Source organism: Zootoca vivipara, chromosome 7 (genome assembly GCF_965207765.1).
Source record: "Zootoca vivipara chromosome 7, rZooViv2.hap1.1, whole genome shotgun sequence".
NCBI lineage: Eukaryota > Metazoa > Chordata > Lepidosauria > Squamata > Lacertidae > Zootoca > Zootoca vivipara.
Genome location: NC_142590.1, coordinates 17,043,786 through 17,064,240, shown reverse-complemented (window position 1 = coordinate 17,064,240; position 20,455 = coordinate 17,043,786). Strand labels below are relative to the sequence as shown.

Here is a 20,455-nt window from a genome sequence, read left to right as displayed (position 1 = left end):
CACACTCCCTCACCTTGGACAGGCACTGCAACAGTTCCTGCCCCCCCGTCCCGGCATGTTCCATGTCACAGTGCCCAACAGGCGAGGCGGATGCAAAAAATTATAATAATCCCCTCTTCCTAAAATTTACTTTCAAGGTAAGGCATAAAATGTGCAGTAGTGTGGAATATAAATTACAGACAAAGCTCACCACGTACAAAGAGTGTTGTTTCCCATCCCTCAGACGGAGCACCTGTCATTAAAGGTTTCTGCAGAATTTACTTGGTATAGGCAGTGATGAGCAGGTTGCATTTGTGTGTTTAAAAAAGCAGGCAGCTGTTACTCTGCAGAAGACGTTCTGCATGTCTGTTCTGCCCATGATCTCACTAAAAACGTGTACAGCTTCCCAATTCACATATAACTAAAGCCATTTTCACTTTCCAGAAAGAAGAAGAAGAAGGCTTCAAAAGCTTCAATTTTCATTTACAGTGAAGCTCTAACTGACCACATAAAAGCGTATGAGGCTGTTGCAAATGTAATTATAATAAAAAGTAATTTCTACTCCACTTTTATGTTCCTTGCTAGAGTGGAAGAAATGAGCTGCAATTTTGAGAGCGAACGGAGGTCCTGATTATTTTGCACGCTACCATGAGATAATTCTGCAACAGCCGTTTACAGAAGAAACTCCTTTTTAAAATATTTTTATTAACCTCCAAGGCAAGTTTGGGAGGAAGGGGAAAGTAGAACATTACACAACATTACATAATAATGACTACCTTAAAAGACCAAGTCAACAAGAGTCTTGTAAATTGCAGGGCCCAAAGGGGGCCCTGTACTTTCTGGTGCTGAAGGCAGAATGTTCAGATGGGGGTTTAAAAAAAAATCTTTTACTTTTTAACAACATTTGCCTGTTACAAGTTAGGAGGTACAATGTATGTTTTGAAACACTTAAAAATGCAACAAAATACGCATTTTTATAAAGTAATTAACAAGTCGCTGCCCCTTAGCACTATCCCAAACTCTACTGCCTGAGGCAGGCCAACTCAGCCTGCAAAGCAGTGGCAATGGCTTCAGCTAGGCCTCCTCCACCAAGCTCTACGGGGGAGAAATGCTCTCAAGGAACATTCAGTAGCTTCAGCATCACATCACCAGACATAAGAAACATCTCGTGCAGGCAAAGACGACTCTGGTCAAGAGTGTGACACAAACAATAGTTATACTGCAGTGAACTTCTCCCTCCTTCTTGAAGCTCTGCAACCAACCAACCTGTACTTTGAGATCATATAATCTCCTCAGGAAACAGAGCACCGTTTTACAGCCATGCGTGCTGAGCCTCTAGACTGAGACCAAATTGTGCAGATCCTACTAACCAACAGGAATTGGTGTGTAACCATTTGCACATGCAGGCACCACGTTGGCCTGAACCTCTGTCAAAGCAGGTGCAAATCAGAGAGCCCAAACACCAACTGACTCATGTTTTTTATGGCCTTTACTGCTTGCTAATCATTAACTGGCTGGTTCACACAAGAGCTTTCCAGGACATGGAAGCTCCCAGTGGTGTTCATCCTGGATTTACCACCTCAGGAGCCATCTCACTACTGTCCATCTATTTTGCAGAATGTAATGTTTATCATTCCTGTGCATCAATGGAACAAGGGGCGGACTTTTAGTTCATTTGCTTTTTGGTGGATCTTCTCAATAAGATTATTATTTTGCACCTGTCCGCAACACCCTAAATCCAGTGCTGATGGAATCATCCCTAAGTGTCCAGCACTGTTCCACAGAGAATGGAGAACATAATGCAAGGCAGAGAGAGAATTTCTAATTCCACTTTTATTACTTAAGACTTATTGAGAACCAACTTCATTTGCTTAAGGATCAATTGTTAGTTCCAAGTAATTTCCCTGTATTGCCTCATTGCTGGAGAATGTATGGAACATGCTGCTTAGGGGTAAATCCACACTTCCAATGAAGTCTTAAGCTCCCAGTTGACATAAATCCCCTTCCAAATGGAAACGAGACAGGCTACCGAAAAATGTAAGCATTGCACGATATAATACAATGTACAGTTAAGTAACATTCCCCATGCAGCCTTTTCATTATCCACATTTAACCTAGCCCCACATTTCAGGGCAGTATAAAAGGATAAAAGAGAATAAATGCAACATTGCTTTCAAAAACCAAGGAAAAAGAAACCTTTCTCAAAATGGACCAAAAATAACACAGTATTCTGGGTACAGGTAGGTAGCCGTGTTGGTCTGAGTCGAAGCAAAATAAGAAAATTCCTTCAGTAGCACCTTAAAGACCAACTAAGTTTATATTTTGGTATGAGCTTTCGTGTGCATGCACACTTCTTCAGATAATCCCAGTATTCTGGGATTATCGTTATCTCATTGAACATGTGCCCATTTGCCCATTACTATTCTGTCACAATATTAAAGATTCTCCAAGTGATCCCATGGCAAAGGATTCAGCTTCGGAAATCGGCATTTGGCTGCACATTTTACAGCACACAGATTGAGAACTGCTGAACTTTATACTCCTGCATTGCTCTTACATCAGTAGGTTGCGAAAAAAAAATAGACTGCTTGTAATTCTTCTGCTAAATCCCATGGTAGTTTATCACACTGAACCATTACTTGGTTTTTTTATACATGTTCTGCTAATGTCTTGGACACCAAGGAAGTCTGGAGAAAACATCAGCCCCATGAAATTAATAAGAAATCTGGGGCATGAGGCAACTAAAGTATCCTTGTATTTTTCTTTTTCTAAAGAGTATTATATGCTATCCCCACTGAAACCAATGGGACTTGAAAATTCTTAATCTTGAGCAGATTCAACACTTTCGCTATCTTTTAAATCCAATTTTGCCAGAGCACAAGCACAAAAGCCTTAAATGATCCCAGCACTAACACCAAAAAAATGAAATGTTTTAGATCAGCCACAAAATAAATGTCAACCCAAACTTCAAAAAGTTACACTTACCTCATGTTTCAGGGTCCCGTGTTCTGAAACAAATGTAAAAATTGGCATGGTCAGAAACTGAAAGTTCACTCCGTTCAACAGTAATTCTTTGCTGTGTGGTTTGGTGAGAGTACACGGAGCTGCTTTGTTTAGCTAGCTGATACCTGTTTTATGCTCCACCAGCCCTGGGGCTCAGCTCGTTATTTTGCACACCGTGTTCACTTAGTTTTATTGGCTCAGGTTAAGCAGCACTGAACAGCCATAAACAGATTCAAGTTTATGCTTAACTCTGACGACACGCAGCTTTCCAAACCAACAGATCAACTATATACATTCTGAAATAGTTTGATGAAAGGAAAAAACTCAGAAGCTCAGACTTTACAGATTCAACACTGCAGTGCAAGACTTCAGGAGACAGAATGAGAACTTCTCTTCCCAAGGGAAATGAATCTGGGAACTATTACGTCACAGAATGCAAAATCCTTATTTATTTTGCATTCTGACAATAATGTTTTCCAGGAAGTTTTTGCATTCATACAATATATTGTGATGCCATGGATATTCCCAATAAAATAACTTGTTATGCTGGAATTTGGACTCTCTTATGTGGTACAAGCATACATAAAGCAGTAGCAACAAATACAATTACTAAGAGCTGCATTTTTCATTGCTGGAAATCTTTTGAAAAGTCAAGGAAACTTCAGCCATATGAGGTGGGGATGCCCATACACAAAAGTTTATCAGAAGAAAATGAACATTTTAAGACAGAAATTATCAAATAACACTATACTATTAAACTTGCTACCCGTTTTTCAGCCTACCCAGGAGTTTTCATATGAAAGGAATGTAAGGTTAGTTATATATGGTAACAACTGCTAGTTTTTACTAAATATTGGAAACTGCCCACACCAAACTTCAAAGTTTTTAAAAGATATATAATAGGTTTTTTTAAAATAGATATATATCAAAGCAGAATTATCAAAAACTTTATGGGAAAATGGCCACTGTTTATTGATTTTTGTAACCTGAATTTATTAATGGTAAGCTGGCAATTATACTCTAATATGCATAATTTTGAAAAAGCATTTTAATAATGTGTGGATGTTACTTTTAGGTTAGAGTGAGTTGCATCAAAGCTGCAGGAGCAGCATTTCTCTTGCACAGTACTGTGTTTGATTTCAATCAAATACCTCACCAGTCATACCCCAAGCTTAGAAACTCTAAGTTTTGCAGATGGATATTGAAGATTAAGAAGAGGTTTCTGGCTTTCTGAAGTGCTGTAAATATTGCTTAGTACTAAACTGATGTTCTGCAGGGGAAAGGCTACCTTCTCTCTTTCAATTCCAGCTGTATGTTTATAAAGTAGATATTGCAAAAACAAGAATCTGGATAGAAAGGAGGAAAAGAAACCAGAGTTCTGCAGCTGGCTGACATGAAACAGTCTTGTTGTTAGGTTGTGCTGGTAGTTTTGAGGCACTAATCCTGCTTTAAAAACAAGCACTGTCTTACTGGTATGCGCGCACACACACACACACACACTGCTTATATACATGTAAATCAACAAATGCTGCAAAACACACCCGAAGAGCACAATCATACTTATACTACTCAAATATAAACCCCACTGTATTCAATGGAGTTTCCTCCATAGTAAGTATGTTGAGGATTGCAGCCTAAATCTTCAAGTACTATCTTGTCATTATAAAACTGATCCTGCAACACTACTATACCAGATTCCCACTACTTAGGAAAGTGGAGTGTTTGAAACAACACTGTTTCTTATAAAAAGACAGAGAAAACTAAGAAAGAAACTGCATGTGCCACATCTTAAGATGGCCACTCCTATGAACAAAGTTCAACTTTGGGCATTTTTTTTAAATGTATGCTCAGAGTATACAGTCCAAGACATGAGTGGGCCTGCCCTCCACTTTGTTTGAATAGCTTATCTTGAAATGAAGCACAACTCATGCTGTTTGGCAATACATATTCTGTAATGCAACTGCTAGATCTGTTTATTTCCAGGCAGGTTTCCAAGTTTTATCCCTGCACGTTGCCTTACTGAAAACACAATACTGAATAGACCACTTTGGAAACATCAAGTCCAAACTGGCCTTACGAACATGAGAATCTCCTTGTGGGATCACACCACCGACTTAGCAATCCATCTCTCACACCTGGCAGCCAAGTGCCCTTAGGACACAATGTCTCAAATCTCAACATGGCGAACTTAAAAATGCATGCCTCCACGACATTGTTGATGTACACATAAAACCACAACAAGGCCATGGTTCTGTGTTGCATCTGCATGTTACTAAAACAAGGGAAGGCATGAGGGCAGCCAAGCTTGGCTAAGGGCCAGTTCACATGTTACATTTGATAACTCAACGTTTGAGATGTTTCAAGTGTATGTGTGAAAGCAGCAATGTGTTCACCACAGATGTAGGCTCACGAGGGAACCATGAACTGCATGTACACAGCAAGGCAAAAAAAAAAAAAGGCAATTTGCCTCTACTAATGTATGGATTAGTTACATATGGTAACTACGAAGACTGAATATTTCTACCTATTTTTGTCAACTTTTAGCTCTACATTCATCCCTCTTCAACAGTAATACAAAAGGATACATGCTGATACTACCTCTGATTGAATCAGATTCAGCTTACCACTGGTCTGGTGAAATATGTCTCCATCAACTTCTGCAGGATTAAATCTTGCCAAGGTATATTCATTCACCTTATCACATAAACTTCTAATTAGAAGTTCAGGAAGAAGGTTCTGCTTTCCTTTCTTTTCCAGTTATCTACTTGGCAGGTAACCGTGATGGAAAGTGGTGGTGGGGGGGGGGGGGCGCACATGCAATAAAGCAATCAGTGGTTCAGCAAAGTGTTGGGGAGCACCTCAGTCTACACTTGAGCAACAAGTTGCTGAAACAGAAACCCTATTAGCTCCTTGTATCACATCCTGACTAAAACTGTACAGACTCCTCTTCCTGGTCATCTGCAGACTTGGCACTGAAGATGGCAAAGGCGAGACCAGCAACTCTCTAGCTTGCAAGCTACCATGATGGCACAGGGAATAAGAGGGTTAAGTCAAATTACTATATATGCCTGGACAACAATGCATTTCAATTATAGTAACCACCCTGAAGCCCTGATTAATGAAACCTGATGCAAAAGAACAATGTTCCTATACCTATAATAGTCCTTCAGAAGCAGCAATATAAGCATGTGAAAAGTTGCATCTTCAGAAATTATCCTAGGCACAACTATTAAAAGGTACAGGAGCCCTGTAGTTATTTGCATTTTGTCACCCTATCAACTATACTAAGGTTTGCATATTCTTCCCAAGTCCTTTTCAGGGTGCAATTAAAAAATTTCACCTTGAAAGCTAGAGGCACAGATCACACATAGACAATCTCGTGGATTAAGGAATTGAATAAATTATCATTTTACAACAACACAGCGGCAATATGTTCTTTTTCAACTTTATTTAAAACCTCTGTCCAATTTCCTAAAATTAGAAATGCATTAAAAATGACCTAATCATGAACATACTTAGATTGTTTTGTCAAAAGCATAACGGTTTTCAGCTCTGGCATCTAATCTGAATAAAACCTAAAGGGAAGGAAAACATTTCAAATGCTCTCCACAAAGGCCTGGCCTGGACATAACATTTATTATAGTTTCTTTAACCCCGAGTTTATTGTTGGCTTACAAACATTGGTTTGTTTTAACTATGGCTTGGTGTTATGTGCAAGCACAGCACCTTATCTGAACTATGGTTTGTCTGACTACCCTACCCCAACCACACATGAAGCTACAAGAACAACAGACGTGACGATGCTGCTGTGACCTATAAATGCAGGCTGGTGGGTGGAGCTGGCTATCTCTGTTGTATTTCAGAAGTCTAGATCTGCTGCAATTTATTATACTACCCACATGATGTCGTTCTCATTTATAGTGGTGTTTTAAGAGGATCTCTTATCTATTTGTTTTGAGTTATTTTAAATGTGGATTTTTACATTCTTTTTGCATTTATTTGTGATTTTTATGGTGCTGTAAAATGCTCAGAGATTTCTTTGAAATATGGAGTGGTATATAAAATACCTAAATAAAAAAAGTGCAGCCTGAGGCAAGAGCCGCTAAAACAAAGCAAACTTGGGGGGGGGGATGGGAGTCATGGTCAGCTTGATAATCCGTGGGAAAACTTGTGGTCAATTTGTGGCTTGTTAAACAAACCATGGCATAGCATTTTGTGTGGACCTGGCCGTTATGTCATGCCCCTGGGAGTGATAAATCAAAAGGAAAATGCTATGAAAATGTCTTCAAAGGGAACCTTACATAATTATAGTCAAATGTCTTGATAGGACAACATATCCATGTTGATAAGAGGCAGGGAAGTTTAATCAGGGAAGTATCTCAAATATATTTATTTTCAGGGATGGGTTTTTTGAATTGCAATAGCTTTGAAATCTAACTTTCACTACAGCACTGGAGGAGTCTGGACCCATTTTGAGTTGAGCCCAGGTATGTAAGAAGGCATCGTTTTCTGTTCCACCATTCCCTATATGCAGCGCTGTCTGTTCTGCTGCAGGTTTGTCTTCTTCCCAAAACTACATGATTTGTCTTACTGTCCCACTGTGATGAAATTTCATGGCTTACGTAAAATGCACAATTACATAAATCATATTGTCATCACATTACTGTTGCCACTGGCTCCATCTACATACACTGGAATGCAGCCCCTGAATCACTGTTGTGTGTGGCTCCCAGTGGAAAAAGGTTGAACAGCCCTCAGTTGTGTGGGGGGATCTGGACCTCCACCAGAATTCTGAGGCACCCGGACTGTAGCTATCCCACCCTTGCTGTTTCATGTTGCAACATACTGAGGTAGAGCATGAGACACTTAACCGTAGGGTCGTGGGTTCAAGTGCTACGTTGGGCAAAAGGTTCCTGCATGGCAAGGGGTTTTACTAGATGGCCCTCATGGTCCCTGCCAACTCCACAATTCTATGAGTCTCTTATTCCAGGACATTAAAATGCAATTATAATTATGATTATAAAAGATCACTACAAAAAAATATCTGCAATGCAATGAACACAAATTAGAAGACAATTAAGCCTTAATTATAACTGGCAAGCTTTATAGGCTAATTAAAAAATTTATCCCAAACAATAAAAATGACTTACCACCCAAATTAGCTCTGCCACAATTGTCTAGCCTTCCCAAACATTCTTTGTGGACTCCAGCTCCGCACTTTGAACATAAATAGCCTTGACAAAAGGTTCCCCTATAATACAAAGTAAGACGGTGGGGAAAATTAGAAGAAAAAAACTCGACCTTTTGTGTACAACCATGTTATTTGCAAGGCAGTTTGGAAAGTTGTATCCTGTAGACTCCAGCATGGGCCAGGAACTGGGGGGAAACAGGCCTGGGTTCAGATACCACAACAAGCCAGACTCTGCCTTGCTTCCCGGCAGCATAGCAACAGTAGGATGGAAGGAGGAGCAGGGGGAGAAGTTTTCAGCACTGTGCACTAGCATTCTGTTTGTCCACATTAAACCATAGTTTGCTTTTGACTATGGTTTAATATGACATGCAAATCAGAGTGCAGAAATTCATTATTTCCTTTTTTGCTTTCGCATAAATGCACTGGATCATCACAATTTCTGTATTACCTTCCATAACCAAGAACACATTACAACAGAAATACATTTTTTAACGTGCAATAAATCTTTCAGGGGCAATAAAGAAAGAAGAAATGGCTTATCTAAGGAAAAAAATAACTTTATGGCTCATTAACAATAAAGGCTTCTCGGGGTTTGGGGGCCATCCAGCTGAGGTTCCACTCTTTATTCCACAAAGAGTAAATTGTGTTTAGTAATAGCCACATGTTGCTTCAAACTGTTCAAGGAATGAGGTTTGATGGTTTTTCATTTCCATTGACTTTAACCGACCAAAATCTTTTCATAGACACTTAACCTTCCAATCACCTCTCGTTCATAGAATATTCTCTGTGTTCTGGCCATAGTACAAGTTTACAAGAGAGAAATTTCTTTGGACCACTTGTGGAGAAAACAAGACTGCAAATAATGATTGTGGCTCATAACAATGAGCAAGCTGTCAGAATGCTAACTTCAGGAACACCATGAAAAAACCTTTTGAAACTGAAATAATGAAAGCAACAGAGCGTTAGGATCAAAAGAAGTTGCATGTGCATGCAGAGGAAAATTGAATAAGCAACCAGAATGTTCATTATTGATTCCAGAGGAGACAAGCCACTTTTTAAACTTAACAACAGCTTGGCTCCTCAGCATTAGAAATTACTAAAAGAAAAACCGTTTTTTTGTGTGTGTGTTTCTGGTTATCCAGACACATGCTACTTCTTTGGGTCCAAACCTTGGTCTGAAAATTCACACTAGAAATAATTATGGCATGCAGTGGATACAAATTATAGCTACAGAGTTTTTAAATGATTCAGTGCTAGAAAAATTAAAGTTCCATTTTGGAACCTTTCCAAAGCTTACTCACCTATTCGGTCTGCTTTTCATTTTAAAAAATATTATTGGTGGTTATATTTAGTAAGTGATCTACCATTTTTGTTTTCACCATTTCTACTTCTTTTCTAAATGCAGAGGCTATTTTTACCAAGCACCAGCTTTTTAAAAACTCTTTCAAATTACCACTAGGAAATTGCCAGCTTCCTTATTCTAAACGAACTCTTCATTTACCAGACCACAGAGACAGAGGGCCAGGTTTTATAATAATGCTGTCAGCTCTGCGAATCTCCCTCCCTCCCGCCCTACTTTCAGGTCTTTCAATGGCCTTGCTTTGGATCTTGGTTGGTCGCCGTTGAGGGGCCTGGTAGGAATTTTTCCCCTTGGCAGATTGGCTTAGCCATTTGGTTTTCGCCTACCTCATAACAATCGTCACAACTTTGCAAGGTTTGCAGTTAGGCATTGGATGACCTCATGTTGGGGGAGGGAACGCCCAGCTATCGCCTACCCCTCCAAGCTTAAGGGTATTCCGTTAAAGGAATCTGGGGGTGTGGATCTCGTCCAAAGTCTGGGCGGGGCTAGGGCCATGCCACAACCCCTTTGGGAACCCAGGGGGAGCTTGAGTTGGTTTGCATCGATGGGGCTCCCCCTACCGGTGGTTTACCCTTACCAGACTTCCTGCGCATCGGAGTCAGACATAGTCTGGTCTATCCAATGCCTAAGCCAATTACCGCTCACATTCTGTAACCAATAAAGTTGTGGCCTAAATTTGCCCAATAACATTAACCATATATTCTGTGTCCTTGTGTCTTTATTCCTCCTCGAGGGGGTAGTTGCAGGGACTCGACACACAAGCCAGGCTCTTCCTTCTATCAACCGTCACATGGCAGCAGTCATTTATATATTGTTCACCATGCTACAGTAGAAATGTGAAGAAAAGGGATGCAGGGCCATTCCATCTGCGTAGCTAAGAGACTAGCAATGTTTGGGTCTCCCTTTCCTTTAACTGTTTCGATCTCAGTTCATCATTAGAACTTTTAACTAAGCACTGTACCTGAATTCACTTATTTCCCTCCTCTTGCCTAATACATTTTCCTTTTATGTTGTGGTTTTTAAGATTAGCATCCCAAGGACATGGACTGCTCTGTTTTGATTGATATGTAAAGCATTTTGGGAGCCCTTTATGGCTGAAAGTGAGAGTAAACATTTGTGCCTTCAACAACTGTGGGTTTCACAATTATGAGCTCAGACATAGCAAATATATTATGCATGAAAGAAGGGATGTAGCATTAACATTAAATAGTGGGATTTCTCCCTCGCTCCCTCATTCACTCCCATAAATTTGAAAGCTTTTTCTTTTCTTTTCATAGAATCATAGAGTTGGAAGAGACCACAAGGGCCATCCAGTCCAACCCCCTGCCAAGCAGGAAACACCATCAAAGCATTCCTGACATATGCCTGTCAAGCCTCCACTTAAAGACCTCCAAAGAAGGAGACTCCACCACACTCCTTGGCAGCAAATTCCACTGCCGAACAGCTCTTACTGTCAGGAAGTTCTTCCTAATGTTTAGGTGGAATCTTCTTTCTTGTAGTTTGAATCCATTGCTCCGTGTCCGCTTCTCTGGAGCAGCAGAAAACAATCTTTCTCCCTCCTCTATATGACATCCTTTTATATATTTGAACAGGGCTATCATATCACCCCTTAACCTTCTCTTCTCCAGGCTAAACATACCCAGCTCCCTAAACCGTTCCTCATAAGGCATCATTTCCAGGCCTTTGACCATTTTGGTTGCCCTCCTCTGGACATGTTCCAGCTTGTCTGTATCCTTCTTGAACTGTGGTGCCCAGAACTGGACAGAGTACTCCAGGTGAGGTCTGACCAGAGCAGAATACAGTGGTACTATTACTTCCCTTGATCTAGATGCTATACTCCTATTGATGCAGCCCAGGATAGCATTGGCTTTTTTAGCTGCTACATCACACTGTTTACTCATGTCAAGTTTGTGGTCTACCAAGACTCCTAGATCCTTTTCACATGTACTGCTCTCAAGCCAGATGTCTCCCATCCTGTATTTGTGCCTTTTATTTATTTTTTGCCCAAGTGTAGTACTTTACATTTATCCTTGTTAAAATTCATCTTGTTTGCTTTGGCCCAGTTGTCCAATCTGTTAAGGTCATTTGGAAGTGTGATCCTGTCCTCTGGGGTATTGGCCACCCCTCCCAATTTGGTGTCGTCTGCAAACTTGCTCAGGTTGCCCTCAAGCCCATCATCCAAGTCATTGATAAAGATGTTGAATAAGACTGGGCCCAAGACAGAACCCTGTGGCACCCCACTAGTCACTACTCTCCAGGATGAGGAGGAGTCATTGATGAGCACCCTTTGGGTTCGGTCAGTAAGCCAGTTACAAATCCACTGAATGGTAGCATTGTCTAGCCCGCATTTTACCAGCTTCTTTACAAGAATATCATGGGGCACCTTGTCAAAGGCCTTGCTGAAATCAAGATAGGCTACATCCACAGCGTTCCCTTCATCTACCAGGCTTGTAATTCTGTCAAAAAATGAGATCAGATTAGTCTGACATGACTTATTTTTCAGAAACCCATGCTGACTTTTAGTGATCACAGAGTTTATGTCTAGGTTCTCACAGACCGTTTGCTTAATGATCTGCTCTAGAATCTTTCCTGGTATTGATGTCAGGCTGACTGGGTGGTAATTGTTTGGGTCCTCTCTTTTCCCCTTTTTGAAAATAGGGACAACATTTGCCCTCCTCCAGTCTGCTGGAACTTCGCCTGTTCTCCAGGAATTTTCAAAGATTATTGCCAGTGGTTCTGAAATCACCTCTGCCAGTTCTTTTAATACTCTTGGATGTAGTTCATCTGGCCCTGGAGACTTGAATACATCTAAACTAGCCAAGTATTCTTGTACTACCTCCTTACTTATTCTGGGCTGTGTTTCCCCTGCTGAATCATCTGCTCCATATTCTTCAGGTCGGGCATTATTTTCTTTTTTGGAGAAGACTGAGGCAAAGAAGGCATTGAGGAGTTCTGCCCTTTCTCTGTCCCCTGTTCGCATTTCACCATCTTCTCATCTAAGTGACCCCACTGTTTCCTTGTTCTTCCTTTTGCTACGGATATACCCATAAAAGCCCTTTTTGTTGCTTTTAACCTCTCTAGCAAGCCTGAGTTCATTCTGTGCTTTAGCTTTTCTGACTTTTCTCTACATGTGCTGGCTATATGTTTGAATTCCTCTCTGGTGATTTCCCCCCTTTTCCATTTTTTGTACATATCCCTTTTAAATCTTAACTCAGTTAAAAGTTCTTTAGATAGCCACCCTGGCTTCTTTAGGCACCTTCCATGTTTCCGTCTCATTGGTATTGCCTGAAGTTGTGCTTTTAATATCTCCCTTTTAACAAACTCTCAACCATCATGAACTCCCTTCCCTTTTAGTATTTCTGTCCATGGGATCTCACCCAGCATTTCCCTAAGTTTTCTGAAGTCGGCTTTCTTAAAGTCTAGGATTTGAGTCTTAGTATGCTTGGTTGCTCCTTTCCACTGAATAATAAACTCCAGAAGAGCATGATCACTTTTCTTTACAAACATTTTATTTCAGCTTGATAAAAATTTGGTAGGAACTCCATGAGCAAAAAAAATATATTCTTCTACAGACCCCACAAGCCACCAGTTGCACAGATGAGATTTATCTATCAGCAAAACTATATCTTTAGCTACAAATACTCATGTAGTTTAGACACTACAGCCAGATTTATCCTGATACTGAATTATCAGTTTGTGCAAGTTGGATTTTAAATCCTATCAGTTTTTAACAGGAGACCTTGTTCTAGCCAGACGGATAATTTTAATTAATTTATTCAATGCAATAGTTTTTTCCCAACTTTGGTGTAATTCTAATTATTATTCGGCTCCCTTGACACTTACCTCAGAAGCATCTGACAGACTTTGCAGGATGTTACACGAGTGAAGGTATGCATTTTGAAGTTATGAGTATTTGTTTCTCCATAATGCGGCCTTATGTTGGACCTAGAAAAAGATACAGTTTTTAGTTCAATATTTGTAAATATTTGCAGAGCACAGGAACCAATATTTTTGTTGCTATGCTTAGAGCAATAAAATATAGTCAATGATAAAGCCGAACAAAAAGGGCTGGCAAGGAGCTTCAAAAAGATCTCTCCAAACCGGGCATTAAAACAGCAAATGTGGTTCAGTGTAAACAAGTGTAAAGTGGTGCGTCTCTGGACAATATCAATGTCAGGAATGGGCCAGCCCAACTCATGTCTGCCTCTTGGCCTCCTTCCTCTTCTGCTGCCACTTCTGCTTCTGGACTTCTCTCCACCATAGAGTCTCCCTGATCATTAACCCTGTTACCTCTTCAGTTTCTGACACCTCCCAATCTTCTCCCTCTTCTCACTCATTGTTGCCCCACCACCGATCCCCTGACTTTGAGCCTTCTTCCCTTGGGGAAGAAGCTGGTGCCTCCCACCATACCTCTGCGTACAGCCAGCCCATGACAATCAATACTGATACTGATATTCAGTATATGCAAACACAGTCTGAACTAGCAGTGTCTGACCAGGAAAGAGACCCGGGGGTTGTGGTGGATAGCTTGAGAAAATGTGCAGCAGCTCTGAAAAGGGTTGATTCCAAGTGAAACTGAGTCCTGCCAGAATCTTCCATAGCTGTGTAAACAAAGCTACTCAGCCCTGGGTTAGAACTGCTCCAATTTCTACCTTTCCAGAAATGCTACAAAGACATGCAAAGTATTTCTAAACATTACACCAAGAGCCATAAACACAGTCTTCCTGGCCTTAAAGCACTGTGAAGGTTCTTCAAAGGCCTCGCTCTCACTAGCCCCTTCCTGCTCCATCTTCAAATCTCCTACTCTTCTCTCTGGTTCCTGTTGCATTGCCTTTCAGCCACATTGCACCCCTGGACTCCCATAACTTCCTACTGAATTATTCTGATAGATTTGTTTCTAGAACAGGTTATTTTGAACATTCCAGCTTCCTATCAGCTCAGCTAATCAATGTTAGAAGTTTCACTGCCATTAGCACAAAGCAATATAGATTTATGCAAAACATATAAAGAATCTGAATTGAGTAGAGGAGATTAATCAGAAAGAAAACCTCATACAATACGCCTGGAGGACATTCATTATGATGATGTTTCTATTATGGTAAAAACAATGCCAAGAACAAACATTTGCAGGCAGATTTAGTCATATCTAATATTGAAAAAGACATGAGAAAAATATATACAGACAGTCAAAATGTTATGTTTGGAAATGTCCTGTTCACTGTTTTCCATCACCTTACCACCATATCCTGTAGCAGTGTCTATAAAATACTCAAATGATAACTGTTTTATGCTGTTGTTTATGCAAATCTCTCAAATGCTGCTCATTCTTGGAGTCATATCTCATATGAGCCTATTTTAATGCACTTATTCCTCTTAACTACAACATTGCCTGTTTGTATTTCAATAGTTTATTGGTTAAACAGGGGGCACAAGACAATAACGCAAATAAGAAATGTATCAGTGACTTTTGTCTTTTGCTCCTGTATGGATTTTCCAGCAAAAGCTACATTTGCTCAAATTGTCATCTGCACACAGACCTGTCTAAATAAGCAATTGGAAATGAACACACCAGCTGCTAATAGAACACATTACCCTTATGTGTGTGACCTACATGTGCAATTTTTATAATGCCAACATTGATTTCAAGTCACAGTAAAATGTAGTTTGTGTCACAATGTGTAACATTTATTTTATAGCTTTGTGTTTCGCCTTTATCACATTAACAAGTGAGTAGAAATATTAAAAAGTGTAGGACTACCAAAGTAATATGCAGAAAACTACCGTATTTTCCATGTATAAGACTAGGTTTCCCCCCCTAAAAAATAAAGTAAAAAATTAGGGGCTGTCTTATACACAGATACATCTCCCCGTTTTCTTAAATCTGAGTCCCCAAAAATAGGAGGTGTCTTATACATGGGGGCGTCTTATAGACAGAAAAATTCGGTAATTTTCTCCCAAGCTCATTAGGCATATACAATTAATCTCCACTGTTTAGAATTGTAGAGTGGGAGCGTGGATAAACAATGAATTTTTTTGTCATAGAAATTCTTTCATGATTCTGTAATATTACAATTGACAAGAGATGCTACATGGGATATATGAGGAAGAGGAGGAGGAGGAGGAGGAGGAGGAGGAGGAGGAGGACGGCAGCTTGGGTTCATCCTGATCTAGAGATCTACTGGTCAGCTAAGCTATACAATTTTGGGCATGCTCTGAACTAACAGCATAAAATGCTATCTTGCAAGAGAAAGATGCAATATGCAACAGCAAATGTACCCAATAACAAACATCAACAATGTGTCATTTTCTACTATGCTTTCCAAGACTTGTTTCTTGAGTTAGGTCTCATTGAAGTGGCAGGCTTATGGCTCGGCTGTAGGACTTCAGGTTAGTGAAGCAAGCGAAGTTAAAACTTGGGGAGTTAAGAATACAAACTTTCTCGGTGAAAATTGCCTCATTGGGCAGTACGCCACTATGCTCATTTCTCAAGAGCAGAAATACAAGCACAATGTGGGTTTCGGAAACACTGCAAACTCTCATCTAAAGCACTTTGAAGTTCCACAGATTTCAATGGGAAAGTTAGATCTTAGATTTTCATGCACTGAATTCAACTTAAAACAGTGCTTATATTTGGCTGGATCATGTCCCTGGGATTGGAAATGGCAGTAGTGGCAACAAATGGTTCAGGGCAGTCCCCAAAGGAAGCAACAACAAGTAATGTGAAACAGAGGCCACCTTCACCAAACCACAGAGTCTTAAATCTGAATCTCACCCCACAGCTCCCATCTCCATGCACAGTCTTTGCTCAATAATATTGACTCACACAGGACAATGTGAATCAATACTTCAGGCTCCATTCACATGCAGCTGAAAACCATCAATTTGTGGGAACATTCACAAGTACTCCTAAAACTTCCATGTTATTTAATCACTCTTTCCCCATGGATTAAAGAAATATTATGATTCAATACTACACAATTACTTGCATTATATATAAGGACTTTTAATGTTGAATGTCTTATATTTTGTTGGAAGCTACCCAGAGTGGCTGTATGCTGTACGTATGGAAACTGTACGCTGGCTCCCTCAGCCAGTAAAGCAAGATGAGTGCCACAACCCCAGAGTCTTCCATGACTGGACCTAATGGTCAGGGGTCCCTTTACCTTTACCTTTACACAGAGTGACTGGGGCAACCCAATCAGATAGACAGGGCACACAAAAAATCATCATCATCATAATCATCATCATCATTATATGGATTCACATCAAGAGTTCCGTGATTGAACCTGCTTAGCTCCTTAAAGGTAAAGAGACCCCTGACCATTAGGTCCAGTCATGGAAGACTCTGGGGTTGTGGCACTCATCTCGCTTTATTGGCCAAGAGGGAGCCGGCGTACAGCTTCCAGGTCACGTGGCCAGCATGACTAAGCCGCTTCTGGCAAACTAGAGCAGCGCACGGAAACGCTCAGCTCCTTAGATCCAAATTTAATGTCTCATTTATACTTTTACGTAATTAGCCACACCTCAGTGTGCTAAAGGCAAGAGAGAGATAAGGACAGACTCTCAGATGACAGTCTACCTTTCTTGCTAAAACCAGTGAGCACAAAGCCCACTTTGGCCTATTGCTGATAAGAGGCTTCATTGTTGGGTCTTCTACGTAGCTCCTTGTGTTAGCCAGAGCTGACTACAGACAAATGTTGCTGGACTCCCAACACCCATGAGACCATGGTCAGGGATTATAGGAGTTGTGGTCCACAACATGTGGAGCGCCACAAGTTTGCAATCCCCTCCTTAGGTTTCATGTTCAAGTCCTACTAACACCACCGTGAAGGAAGATGGACACTGAAAACGCTGAAGACAGAATAAAAAGCAGATAGGAAAGTGAAATCCCTCCGATCCAATTTTCCTACAAATGGAAGGAGGAAAATCCTTATCAAAACACTATAATGCTGCATTAACTGTGGGCTTGAAAGCTCTTTTGCTCATTTCAATATTTGACCAGGCATTATGCATTGTGTCACAGTGGTTTATGTAGTCAAATTATATGTCACATCTGATGAGACTAAAATAATGTGATATGAAACACAAGAGCAAGATGTGTCAAATCATAAGTTTATTCGGGTACTTCCTACTGGGAGAGCTTCTGAAATGTTTCATTATTTCAATACTTCCTGCAATGAAAGCCAAAATATTTAATACTCAAGAAGTTTAATTCTTGGGGCATAAGCTTACTCCACTTGGGGATATAAGAGAATAGAGGAAATGACAAAGACCAATTAATACCACGTAACTTGAGGATAAATGTGTTTTTAGCATCCTAGTTAAAGCATAAACTATTTTTTTTATTTTATACCTTTTGGTAAGCCCATGTTCACTATATCCTCAATATGCCTTTTACTTAAGAGAAAAAGATGCCTCTCATTTAATTCCTGGTGTTCATACTAATTTTTTTGTTAACCTGACCTCAACATAGCCCATTCTGTTTGCAAAGATAAGTGAGAGGGAAGGTCATTGCCTTTCCCTTCCCCCCAAATTCTCTCCATCAGTGGGGTGGGGAATTGGTTGGCACCATAGAATCATAGAAATGCAGAGTTGCAAGGGACCCAAACAGCATCTAGTCCAGCCCCTGCAATGCAGGAATATCAAATAGATCATACATGACATATGGGCATCCAACAACCTCTGCTTAAAATCCTCCAAGGAAGGAGAATCCACCACCTCAAACTGTTCCGCCATCAAACAGCTCTTGCTGTCAGAAAGCTCTTCCTGATGTTTAGTCAGAATCTCTTTTCTTGTGACTTGAACTCATTGGTTCAGGTCCTAGCCTCTAGAACAAGAAAAAACAAGCTGGCTCCATCTTCCATGTGACAGCCCTTTAGATATTTGAATGTGGCTATCATATCTCCTCTCAATCTCCTCTTTACCAGGCTAAGCATACCCAATTCACCTCAACCGTTCCTCTTAAGACTTAGTTTCTAGTCCTTTTATCATCTTGGTCACCCTCCTCTGCACATGTTCCAGCTTGTCAATAGCTTTCTTAAATTGTGATGCTCAGAACTGGACATAGTACTCCAGGCATGGTCTGGCCAAGGCAAAATAGAGTGGGACTATTACTTCCCTAGATCAGGACACTATACGTCAATTGATTAAGCCTAGAATAGCATTAGCTTTTTTGCTGCTGCACCACATTGTTGACTCATGTATAAGCTTGTGGTCCTGCATCTTTTATCTGTGCAGCTATTTCTTTGTTCTTCCTGTCCAAGTGTAGAACGTTACATTTGTCATTTTGTTAGTTTAGCCACAGTTCTTTGTTAAGGTCATCTTGAATCCCTATTCCGTCTTCTGCAGCATTAGTTACCCCTCCCAGGTTGCTGTCATCTGCAAATTAGATAAGCATGCCCCTCAATACCTTCATCCAAGTCATTTTTAAAGAAATTGAACAACAATAGGCCTAGGTTAAAACCCTGTGACACCCCACTTGTCACTTTTTTCCAGGGTGACAAGGACTCATTAATAAGCACTAACCAGCTACAAATCTACCTAACACTCACCTGGTCCAGCCCACATTTTACCAGCTTCTCCTCCAGAATATCATGGGGGACTCTGTCAAAAGCCTTAGTGCAATCAAAATACATTACATCCACAGCATAATAACAATATTGTATTATGTTCTTCATCTCATAATAATGTTTCTCCGCTTCTTTGAAGATATGTAATTGGATACTAGTGTATTATCCACCTAAATTGGTTGGAGCCCACCCACACCCAAAATGTATTTTGGACAATTATGGCCACCACTGCCTAGATGTTGTCTAGTCAGACACTGCCACTTCTTTGCATTACTACCTGACAACATTTGGAACAATTTGATTCCTTGGGGGTGTGAAAAAAAGACTGAGTCCAAAGTGCTTGTTACGTGTCCTGAACCCTAGAGATAGTGCAGAGAGTAAATCAATTAATATGTAAATGCACATAACTGGACAGGGGCCAAATAATATTCCTACAGAATCAGTTGGTGTCTTAACACCAAAATCTGAGCTAGTGTGCACAGACCTAAATTAACAAAAAGGTAGAGAAACGCATTTCAAATTCCTGGGAACCAGCAGCAAATGTACTGGCACATATCCAACCAAGAAGCATGCATGTTGTTGCCAAACCTGCTCAACTCTTTAGATTCAGTGTGTGGTCTCCAGAATGCACTAGTAACATGGTTTAACTTATCATCAGATTTAGGCTTCTATGGACAGTTTGAAGTTACAACTAACACTGCACCAAAAAGCAACTGTACTTCCATCTGTAATACTTTATCGTGCACAGCTCCTGTATGCATCATCCGAAATAGGTGTTGGTATCTGATAACTTATCCTAGGATGATCTATTAGAAAAGGGTTGTGAAGTACAGTACAATGGGTTTTCATTCTTTTGGGAGGAATGACATTAAAATCTCTTCATTCCCACAGAAGGTCAAGTTCCTAAAAATAAAACATGTCCAAATCCCTCCTGCAGAGATTCTGTGACACTAAAAAATCTATTTCCTTCCATGCAGTGTTTCTGCTAGAGAAAGAATTTTACACACCACATTTCAACATTAGCTGCTTTTTTAAAAAAATGGATCTGACACACAAAAGGTTTTTTGAAAGAAAGATTGGGGGCTTATATATACGGCTTTAAATGACACTAACATGCTAGGAAGCCCATTACATAATAAAATAATTTCAGTTTGACATATGGCCAAAGTGAAGCATTGCGCTGCATAGCGAATGATAAGTTTTTAGATTCCAAAAATTCCAAAATCGTGTATTGGAGAAACACTGTTATTGTCATGAGAGAGTAATTTTAGAAGTAAGATACTGAAATAATCAACAGCTCAAGTGGGCCTAAAGTTCCCAAGCACGCAGCAAGCCCTGCTGTCTAGCCTGCTA

General features: G+C 40.3%; 1 protein-coding gene across 6 annotated transcripts in view; it reads right to left on the bottom strand.

The window, feature by feature from the left end:
- Positions 1-20,455, bottom strand: part of VAV3 (vav guanine nucleotide exchange factor 3) — a 160,838-nt gene that overhangs the window by 55,021 nt on the left and 85,362 nt on the right. For 5 of the 6 annotated variants that reach the window (XR_015950957.1, XM_035124355.3, XM_035124356.3 and 2 more), the window contains exons 16-18: positions 13,377-13,478; positions 8,133-8,233; positions 2,965-2,987 (exon numbers count right to left, since the gene is read on the bottom strand). Coding sequence is in view for 5 of the 6 variants with exons in the window: in XM_035124355.3 (XP_034980246.2) it covers positions 2,965-2,987; positions 8,133-8,233; positions 13,377-13,478 (226 nt within the window). In the remaining variant the exon portion in view is untranslated. Of the gene's footprint in view, positions 1-2,964; positions 3,051-8,132; positions 8,234-13,376; positions 13,479-20,455 lie in introns of all 6 variants that reach the window. The other variant, XM_088673771.1, reaches the window with a different exon arrangement.